The sequence below is a fragment of the Hyposmocoma kahamanoa genome, unplaced genomic scaffold (genome assembly GCF_003589595.1).
Source record: "Hyposmocoma kahamanoa isolate Upper Pololo Valley unplaced genomic scaffold, ASM358959v1 89, whole genome shotgun sequence".
NCBI classification, from domain to species: Eukaryota; Metazoa; Arthropoda; class Insecta; order Lepidoptera; family Cosmopterigidae; genus Hyposmocoma; species Hyposmocoma kahamanoa.
The window spans coordinates 28,782-40,539 of record NW_020654520.1 but is presented as its reverse complement, the minus strand read 5'-3'; the positions used below and the strand labels follow the sequence as shown (position 1 = coordinate 40,539).

General features: G+C 41.2%; 1 protein-coding gene across 1 annotated transcript in view; it reads right to left on the bottom strand.

Annotated features, from left to right (window-relative positions):
* Nucleotides 1–11,044: 11,044 nt before the first annotated feature.
* Nucleotides 11,045–11,758, bottom strand: part of LOC113236104 — a 5,117-nt gene continuing 4,403 nt past the window's right edge. Inside the window, exon 11 of the mRNA XM_026472093.1 lies at nt 11,045–11,758. Within this exon, the coding sequence (XP_026327878.1) occupies nt 11,608–11,758 (151 nt within the window). The 3' untranslated portion in view covers nt 11,045–11,607.

Genomic DNA, 11,758 nt, shown 5'->3' with positions numbered 1-11,758 from the left:
ATTGGCTACTGCAGACATAGCCGCCAGAATACATGCCTGGCTTGTCAGCCTCTGCGCAAAGACAAATCGCATCTTCATCATCATCATATCAGCCGGAAGACTTCCACTGCCGAACGTAGACCTCCCCCAAAGATTTCCAGACCAGCCGGTCGAAGGCAAATCTCGTTAATGTTTATGTTTTAAGACTTTCGTGGTTATTCATCAAATGATTATCACTGATTGCAAGAAAATAAAAATAAATCATACCGTGGATAGAAACCTGTACTTAAAGAATGATAGTCAAAAATGGTTTTTGTCCGTTAGCAAATGGAAATCACTGTGATAGACCAGATTTATGGCATATATTTTTGGTATTATACAGATTTTTGCGATATATTTTGGCAGTCGCTGCACAAATTTCGGATTAGTATTATGTTAAACCTTAATTAATTGTTTTTCCCCCATCTAGTTTGACGCTGTCCGAGACCCTTGTTCACTTCTATTCATTGTTTTTGTTTGTAATACTTTTCTTTTTTTTAATTTAAATTGCTGTTTTTAAATTCTATATAATTTACATTGTATATTTTTTTACAAGTTGTGTTCACTCATAAGTAGTTGTGCAATTTAGATAAACCAAATTGAATTTATAGTAGGTATGCTACTTTGTAATAACCGTAAGTGAACCAATAATTAACAAAAAAAATGTGTCAAATATATATCAGTAGAACTGGTTAATATGGACCTGGTCTCAAAGTAGGGAATGACCTGTTGTCTGTAGCACCAGAGCCAGGAAATTCATTCCAGAACGCCCAGAGCACAACCAGTTTAAAAAAGTTATTTTACCAAATTTCCCCTACCGAGAATCGCACCCGATTGATTATTAAGTGAAAATTCATATTACGAGGTTTAACTGCTACATTTTGATATCGCCAGTGGTTTTCGCTATACTTCCACGACTTCTTAAACGCTTAAACATTTAGGAATACCTTCCAACAATGTCGCTAAAACTACCGCTTGTTCTGTAGGTGCCTCCATCATACAATTCATGTAATCTATGACCACTTTTTTAATTTCGCACTGTAGCGTAATCAGTACGTTTCAAAGAATTATTCATTGTTTAAATTAATAAAAAACCATAGTTTCTTTTGTTATGTCAAGTAACGGCACGAATAAGTTGAGCGCCTGGTGGTTAGCGACAAGCCTATCCATAACAGTTGTCACTCAGAGCCTTAAATCGCCTTACCCTTCTAAACCGGAACGCAGTAATGCTCACATTACTGCTTGGCGGCAAAGATAGGTATTGTGGCAGTAGTTCCATAGACCAACTCTTTCACGAGGGCCTCTACTGCCTGAGTTGCCGATAGTTCCACTTGACAAATTCCGAACGAAATACCAATGTACTGTTTTGTTTATTAATAAGTATAAACGGAAACAATTATGTTAGGGTTTAAATTATTAAACACTTGCGATAGATTATCATTTTAATGTTTGCTGCTATCGTTAGTCTATCTACCACGCACGTCCATTTTTAGTCGATTTTCAAGTTAACATGGTGACGCCAAGTGTGATGCGATTGTTTTAAAATGCTATTATTGTATGTCGTTAATCCTGTACGAGACCACATTGAAATGTTATATTCATTACGATTTTTGAGTTGGTGCAAGCCCTTAAAGTGGCGAGAATCATAATCAAAGTCATCATCAAAGTTCTTCTAGGATTAATTGAGCCCATAGATTTAGTAGATATACTAAGTCTATGATTGAGCCAAGATCACGACCTTTAGCTTGGGGGATGGACGAGGCGTGGCTAACCACGCAAGCAAGGTATAATAATGTCTATGTAAAAACGGTCCCCAACTTTACTCGCAGTAACGTTTACGGTAGGATTTATATAAAACAAAATAATAATAATAATAATGTGCCAGACAAGTACAACCACAGAGTACAACTGTATTAAGATATGAGAGTAGCTGGTGTCCCACATTGGTGTTACCGGGACCTCCTCATTCGACACCCGCAGTGCGAGCCGCTATGCTACCGAGGCTAGTCTTAGAACATAACGTTTTCTAAACCGTACTGTCGAATAATGCAGCACCTGCATCTCTCTCGGAGACTCGGAGTTCTTTTCGCCACTTCCACGTTGACAACATGTGGCATTTTTAAAATCATTAAAGACACAAAAGTGTTTTAATAATAATAATAAATCTTTATTACGGACAACAGGGATCCATGAGGCGTTAGTAACAAAAAAGCTAATAATTAGGTTAGTACTTAAATTCTACTACAGATTTTGTGGTTGTTATTAAGTACCGCGTCACGGGGCACTCACTCCTATTCGCGATAGTCTTCAATAGGCCGTTGCTGCTGCCACGTATTCTGTTTAATAACGCCGCCGACTTCTTCCGCAAGAGTGCACAGAAGCTGTCGACGCGAGCTTCAGCAAACATGGTAGATGCACTACAGAATCGTGGCAGCCGCAGCAGCGTCCTGAAGGCGTTATTATATTACTTATGCGGGGCTCTGAGCTAGCTTTGGGTAGAGCTGGCTTACAGGACACCCGCGTATAGTGGTGTGCAATAGGCTCTAAGAGAGTGACTTTTACCTCCACCTTACATCGAGCAAGCCAGCGCGTACGCCCTCCATTCCGTTCCATGTCCATATAGTCCTTGAGGTCGTCGGCAATATAGTATCCTAAATATTTGAAGTGTGACACTCTCCTTAATGGAATTCTATTGAGCATTATAGGCAACACATTTTCAGGACTCTTCTTGCCGGCAGATCCAATGACCATATACTCATCTTTTTGACGTTATAAATTAGTCCATGCGAGGCATCATATTCCTCACATACCTACCTACTAGAATCAATTTTCTTAATGCACTAATTGATGGCGCCAGCAACACCATGTCATCGGCATAGCTAATGTTATTGAGACAAACACCGTCAATAAAGCATCCCACATGAGTGTTGCTGAGTTCACCGATCAGTGCATTCATGTATAAATGGAACAACTTGGGACATGTCAATCCCCCTTGCCTTTCTCCACATTCCGCAACATATGGAGTACCTAGAGAGAGCGCTACCCCATGTCACGATATTTGTTTTGTAATTTCATTAATTTATTTATTGAAAAATATAGGTACATTGTGAGTTTACAGTATCACCCGAAACTCTCAGAATGCCAGTGTTATGCAAGTCAATACATAAAATTATAATGTAAACAGTAAGAAAGAAAGGAAATAAAAGAATGAAGTAATAATAATCAATAATGCTAAGAACTTTTATGCTCATGTCAATGTGCTTGTGCTCAATATTCCGTACATATCTCACGTACTGTACGTGAACCGACTCTTTGACACGACCGCGGAAACGTGTACGATTCACTATACAATTCGAGAACAACATTTTTGAATTTTTCAGAATATAATATTTAAATTCAATGTTGTATATCAAGATGGATAGTTATGGTCTTCCTCCTCACTTGCGCCGTGGCCGAAGCACGTCTTGCGGGGGTCATAGCGTCAAGGAGCACCGGAATGTCGTAGGCAACAACTCCACAATACTTCCGTGGGGCTAACACGCATAGCCTACACCCATTCGCTCCTCTACATCCGTTACCCGCAGAATAATATTAAATGTAAGCAGGTTATTCCCAAAATTGAATTATTTATGGCTGTTATTACCGAGCGAGGTGGTCGCAGGAACGGCGACCGCTATCATATCAGGCTGCGCCGCATTAAACCATTGCAGGCTAAATAATAATCTTTTTGACGCCGTACCCACTACGTGAATTTGTTTCATTTGTGTCCGTTTTCCGTTACACTATTTGGAGTCATCGTTGCTTACGCAGCCTTATTACTATTACTACGTGTATATATAATTATGTAAATATATATTCTTGCCCTTGACTCACTAACTATACCAAACTGAAGCTCGCTAATGAGGCGAAAGATGTGTCAGGATCACAGCAAGTGGAATGCTGTCGCGTCTGCCTACCCCGGTAGGAAAGGACGTGAACCGCGTGTATTTATGTATGAATAAATGGAAGGAATTACGACCACAACGATCTATGAACGGGTCGTGAAGCAATCTGCGTTTCTCAATATCAACTGTGGAGTAAATTGCGACAGTGGCGGTGCGCGGGGGAGACGGGGGTTGTTGACTCTGTGTATTACCAATCAGTGCGTCTCCCACCCCTCGGCCCGCTCCTTGTGTGCGCCACATGCTCCGTCCTGTCCGATTTCTCAGCATTGAAGCGACCTCCAATGAGTGTAACTTCGAATTATGAAAATATCACTGTTCTCACGGACATTGATTTCAAAACAGATCAACCAAAGCGCACAGCAGGCGCAATCAAACTTTTTTCGACTACCTCACCTCCCGACCATAAGGGTGCAATTTTAACCAAATACATCGCGCTCCCGTTGCGTTTTCGTAGGCCCGTGCAGGCAGCTACGACGACTACGCGAGCCGAATGCTCATCGTATTTTTAGTCGTATCTACGAAACAGTGTTTGTCTTAATTTAGCGTCTCAGTTAAGTAACGACGGAAACCTGCATTACCCGAATTGTTATCCCATCGGCGGCAGCGGCGGCGGCGGGAAACAGATGTGCCCACACTTTAGCTGGTGGATATGGGCTAAGTCAATTATTATTATTATTATTATCGTATTTATTTTAAACTCTCGCCTCTCCCAAGGCCTAAAAAATTATTATTATTATTATTATTATTTTCGTATTTATTTTAAACTCTCGCCTCTCCCAAGGCCTAAAAAATTAATTTTGAATTTTTAAATGGGAGAGGCGGTATTTCCCGGCAATGGCACAGTCGGCCGGGGTCAGGGACTCAGGTCCAAGAATCGGCGAACAATACGTGTAAAAAATTATTATTATTATTATTATTATTATCGTATTTATTTTAAACTCTATTATTATTATTTTCGTATTTATTTAAGGCCTAAAAAATTATTATTATTATTATTATTATTATTATTATTATTATCGTATTTATTTTAAACTCTATTATTATTATTTTCGTATTTATTTTAAACTCTCGCCTCTCCCAAGGCCTAATTATTATTATTATTATTATAATATATATAAAGCTACAAGTTCTTACTCACTGATAGAAATAGAACGCATACTTCCCGATATGATGGAAAAAAGATATTTATACCGTTGTACGCGGATAGATTCCAAAGCAAAGAATCAACTGTGAGAAGACCTAAATGTGGAAAATATGAAAGAGTGATCAACGGCCTGCAAAAACTATAATATATGGGGGAAATATTTGTGCACTTTTATAAGGTACACCCTGGTCAATTTCCGCCGGAAGTAAAAAATTTTCGAAATTCAAATAAACAAGATGGTCGCCATACAAATTTCAGTCTCCTATCACGGAAACTATTAGAGATATGTAGGAGGTGCTCGAATGAATGTCATAGAGATTAATAGTGGTCATTGCCTGGGTTAAAAAAAACAAGATAGCGAATTCAAAAAGGCGGCCGAAGAAAGCTTGCTTCGATCCGGCTGAAAATTGTCATGTGGGGGTCTTTAGGAGTCCTTAACCATAACTTAGGGTCAATAGTTTCTTTTCGCCATTTTTTAATATGGCTGTCATATAAGCGCTTTTTTCGTCAAAAGTGGCTGCCGAAACGGACTTGCTCTGATTCGGCTGAAAATTGTTTTGCGCCATTTTTCAATATGGCTGCCATACAAACTTTTTTGGCGGTAGATAAAAATTTCTTCTAATTCGACTGAAAATGGCATGGCTTCAAGCACAATTTGGGGTAAAAATTTTGCTTCTGCCGTTTTTCGATATAGCTGTAATTTTTTATGTAAATGGCTATTAAAAAAACTTGCTTTGCTCGGACTGAAAATTGGCACGAAAAGATTTCTAAGATTGTTTGATAATTATTAGTGGTCAAAATATATTTTTGCAATTTTTAAATATGGCCGCCATTAAAGAGCTACTTCAATTTTTTTAAACAAAGCCATAAGTGCTGAGGCCGGAGGCCGAGGTCCGCGGAGGGCGAAGCCCGAAGCGTCCGCACGCCATCAAATGGAGATAATATACGGAGACGTAATAGATTACGAGTACAAGATCTCACAATTGTAAAAATGTAAAGCATGCTTCCCGATGTAGTGGAAATGAGATACTTATTATAGCGTTGTTGTATCTCAACCGTCTCCATGTTAGATATCATTTTCTTGTAAGCTATGCCAAAGCATATAAGTATTTAGGGGGAAAGAATGCCAAACTATGAATACCAAATTAACGATAACCCAGAATACTCAGACCAAAACTAACTTAGAAATGTTCGTTTCTTAAATTAGCTTAAATCGGGAATCGACCTCCTCATCAAGCGCCCCTAGTACTAACTGCTGTGCCACCGAAGAGCATGAGCACACCCCGTAAACTGAAAACGTATGTACGTAAACGTACAGGGCTCGTACTCGATATAGCTGGATTACCACTGACTGACTGACTGACTGACTGATGTAGTCATTTAGATAATTGTTCTCCCAGAAGCAGTCGCGGTGGGTAAAAATGATGTACGGGAATCGTGGTCGAATGGCTCCGGTGAGTATCAGAAAAATCCGAAACCTTCGAAAAGTGGACTGCATCAGGTGGCACCTCGCTGCGCGGCCAAAGTATAACACCTACCGGCAAGGTCGTCAAACTAAAAATGGCCGCCACCTTGGGCAGTTTCTACTGGAATTGTACATTGACATCCGATCATGCATGGAGGCTCATAGCATGCATCTGTTAACGAAATTTGGATTCCGCAATTTTCCAAGATGGCCGCCGGACAAGTGAATTTTCGGCTTTTTCACCAGCATTTTTCTCCCAGAAGAAGAGCGGGTGTATAAGAATGATGTATGCGAATAATGTTTGGGTGGATTTGGTGAGTATCAGAAAGTACCAAAACCTTCGGAAAGTACTCCGCATCGGGTAGGACCTCAGATGCACGGGCGAAGTATACGCCTTAGCACTAAGGTCTCCAAACAAATATTGCTTCACACCCTGGGCAGTTTCTACACGGAGTAAAAAAATCCAAAATTCGAAAAACAAAAACTTTGAGTGCGAATGGGCCGCCATTCAAAGTCAAACGAAGAGAATTCTCTACTGAAATATGAAGTTCAACTTCCAATTTGTCACCAGACATAAAGAAAACCCTCCGGCGCAACGCGCGCCATCTATTTATACTATATATAGCTCGATTACCACTAACTGACTGACTGACTGAACCAGTGATTTAGATAATTGTTCTCCCAGAAGGAATCGCGGTAAAAATGATGTACGGGAGTCGTGATCGGATGGCTCCGGTGAGTACCAGAAAAATCCGAAATCTTCGAAAATTGGACTGCATCAAGTGGGACCCCGGCAGTGCGGCCAAAGAATAACACCTACCGGCAGGGTCGTCAAACTAAAAATGGCCGCCACCTTGGGCAGTTTCTACTGGAATTGAAAAAATTCAAAATTCGAATAAACAAGATGGCCGCTATACTTTCAGAGCCCTATAGCTCGGCGAATATTGAAGATAGGCGGGAGGTCCTCGACCAAATGTCATAGAGAGCGGTTGGGGTCAACTGCCGCTGGAAAAATTTTTTCAAGATGGCCAATTCAAAATTGGGGCCCAAAATAAAAGTGATCAGATCCGGCTGAAATTTGGCATGCTGCCGTGAATGGGAGTTTGTGATCAATGCAAATCTGTGATCTAAATTTCGATCCCACCATTTTCCAAGATTTATCCACACCCCGGGTAGTTTCTATAAGGAGTGAAAAAAATTCAAAATTCGAAAAACAAAATGGCCGCCATACAAATTTCGGGGGCCTGTACTTCGGAAACTACTGGAGATAAGTAGATCGTGCTCAAACTAATATTGTAGAGGACAACAAGATCTAACTGGCTGTTGAAATTATTTTTTCAAAATGGCCGATTCAAGATGGCGGCCCGACCAAAAGGTGCACAGATCTGGCTGAAATTTAATATTTTTCCATATCCGGGTGATGGTAATACGAATATGTGGTCAAATTCCGATTCGGCCACTTTCCAATATGGCCGCCATACAATTTCAACAGTCCACTATGTTTTGAGGTTTATATCTCGGCGAGTGTTGGAGATAGATGAGAGGCGCTCAAGCAAATGTCATAGCCAATAGCTGGTAAAAAAAATTTTCAAGATGGCGGACTCAAAACGGCGGCCCGAAATAAATGTGCTCTGATCCGACTGAAATTTGACATCAAATCATGTATGGAGACTTACAGTATGTGAACGAAATTTGGATTCCGCCATTTTCCAAGATGGCCACTTGTATGGCACAAGTGAATTTTTAGTTTTTTTGACCAGCATGTTTCTCCCAGAAGAAGAGCGGGTGTGTAAGAGTGATGTACGCAAATGATGGTTGGAAGAATTTGGTGATTATCAAAAAGTATCAAAACCTTCGAAAAGTGCTTCGCATCAGTAGGACCCCAGCTGCCCGGCCACAGTATACGTCTTGGCTCCAAGGTCTCCAAACAAATGTTGATCCACGCCCTGGGCAGTTTTTACCAGTAGTGAAAAATATTCGAAATTCGAAAAACAAAATGGCCGCCATATAAATTTCGAGGAACTATATCTCCGTAACTATTAGAAATAGGTAAATTATATTTCCGAGATCACTCCTATCGCAGTAAAAGGCGATAGCAAAATGGCCGATTCAAGATGACGGACTGAAAACAATTCACCGAACGTGCTGAAATATGGCACTTGGCCGCGTATAAGGCCCTATAATGCTAAATTGTGTTTGTAGTTTTTTGATTCCGCCATTTTCTTACATGGCCGCCATACATTTTCCACCGTCCAACATCCTTGTTCTCCTAGAACGAATCGAGGTGTGTTTAATAAATGCACAAGGATTTTGTTGAACTGAGAATTTTAAATACCAGAAAATTCCAAAACCTTCAAGAAGTGGTCTGCATCAGGTAGGACATTAGCTGCCCGTTAAAAGCGTTAGAGATAGGTGTATGGCTTTCAAACAAAAATTGACAAGGACCTTGATCAGGTTCTACCGGAACTAAAAATTTTCCAATATGGCGAATCCAAGATGACCGCTATATAAAATTGACTTTACTGAATCTTCGCAATTATTGATCGATATATGAGTAGTTTCTTCTGAGTTATATAAGGATGAATTGTATAAGGAATTGTATAGGATGACTTGTCACGATTATGCTAACTACCTGGCTCCCTCCCACCTAAATAAACCTAACTAAAAAAATCACCAATGAAACCAGAGTAATTACCTACCGACCGATGAAGTCTTTCCTACATTTAAAGTCACAAGCCTCATACATAGCCCTCGCGGGCCGCTTTAACGGCCCAGCGCAACATGCAACATCCAAGTCGACCGGGTCTCCGTGATAAACGACCCGGTGAAAGCGTCAGAGATGGGTGTATGACTTTCAAGCAAAATTTGTCAAAGACCCTGGTCAGGTTCTACCGGGATCAACAATTTTCCAATCTGGCAAATTCAAGATGGCCGCCATAAACAATTGACTTTTCTGAATCTCCGCAGATCCCTCCCACTCAAACTCAACTAAAGACAATTCTGTACTGAAATATATTATAAAGTTCATCTCCCAATCTGATTCAAGATATAAAGATAGCCCTCGCAACGCGCGCTATCTAGTTATATATATATATAAAGCTACAAATCCTGACTCACTTAGAAAAATAGAACGCATACGTCCCGGTATGGTGGAAAAATATATTTATACCGTTGTACGCGGATAGGTTCCAAGGCAAAGAATCAAATATGAGAATACCTGAATGTGGAAAATGTAAACGAGTGATCAACGGCAGGCAAAAACTATAATATATGGGGGGATTTTTGTGCACTTTTGTGAGATACACCTTGGTAAATTTCCGCAGAAAGTAAAATGTTCGAAATTCAAATAAACAAGATGGCCGCCATACAAATTTCGAAGCCTTCTATCACGGAAACTATTAAAGATAGGTAGGAGGTGCCGGAAGGAATGTCATAGAGGGTAATAGCTGCCGAAAGAGATTCGCTCTATTTCAGCTGAAAATTGGCATATGAAAGCCTCTAGAAGTGCCAGATAATAATTTGCTCGAAATTGGTTTTTCGCCATTTTCAAATATGCCGCCATACAAGCGTTTGTTGGCAGTAGAAAAAAATTGTTCTGATCCCTTTGTAAGTTGTCATGTGGGGGTCTCTAGGAGTGCTTGATTATAATTTGTAATCAACGTTAGTTTAACGCCATTTTTCAATATGCCTGCCATTTGTTAATTCTTTTAAAGTCATAAGTGCCGTGGCCATAGGCCGAGGTCTAGCGGAGGGCGAAGCCCGAAGCGTCCGTACGCTACCGTACGTAGATAGTATACGGAGACTAAATTATGAATACAAGATTTCACAATTGTTCAAAATCTAAGGCATACTTCCCGATGTAGTGGAAATAATATATTATTTACTTATACAACTTATAACGTTGTTGTATCTCGATTATCTCTGTTAGATTATTTTTTCTTGGAAGTTTTGCCAAAAAGAGAAGTATTTAGGAAAAAAAATGCCAGACAATCACTCCAAATTTCTGGTCTCAAACTAGGTAATTTCCTGTACTGTGAGTACCAGAGTCACGATAATTCTGAAGGCAATACCCAGAATACCCTGACCAGGACCAACTTAAAAATATTTTTTTCATAAATTGGCTCCAATAAGAATATGGAACCTCCTCATCAAGCACTCATAGTACTAATCACTGTGCTACCGAAGAGCATAAGCACACCCGTAATCTGAAAGCGACCACGCGCCGCAGGCCGAGCCCGGCCCCACCGTAGGTTGGGTACAGGGCTCGTATCATATATATATAAGCGTTCAATCAAAAGTTTAAGGGATACCCCATTTAGACAGATAGAATACATAAATACATGCACTGTAGCGATCGGAAGCGTCAGGATAATGTGCTTCCGAAATGTCGTCGACAGTCGCACTTTCGCTTAACACGTCGGAGACGCCTCTATAAGATTAAATAAAACAACACATTTTTGGTTCGTAAATTTGAACTATTATTTTTAATTATCTTTTATTTAGTAACTTAGGTGAAAACGAGGGACGGGATAGTTCTCCGAAACAATCATCAATAGCGTAGGGACAATTTAGATCGGAACGAACGTCGGTCGGCGGTCGAACGCGTCGCGCCGCCGGGCAAATTAACGGCACTTGAAGTCACAACAAATCACTCGTCCGAAGACCAACGCAATCTAGAATGAATAACGAGAATAGACAAAGGAATCATAACGAATATAACACCATTTAATATCACTTGGAGTCGGTCACTCGGAGATTTCACTCACGATTCACAACGCTCACGACTCTCGAGGATCACGCGGTCCCACTACTCGTCGACGACTTATTTACACTAGGGCCGATCGCTCGGCCCACTCACTAGTATACACTACCGTGCGGGATACGATACGCTACGGTCGGACGTGCGCGGCTACATCAGTACGGATTAATATGTACAGAGGCGCCTCGCGGCGGTATGTACAGCGGCGGGGGGCGGCGCTCCGTCACACGGTGGTCTCGCGGTCCACGTGGATGTACTCGACGGAGCGCTCGCGGTGTCAGGAGGCCGTGGAGGTGCGCGACGCGTCGTACAGCAGCTCCTCGGTGAGGCGGCGGCCGGCCGCCAGCGCGCCCAGCACGCGCTTGTCGCGGCGCGCGCTGCGCCGGCGCAGCCAGCCCGCGGCCAGCAGGGCCAGCAGCAGCAGCAGC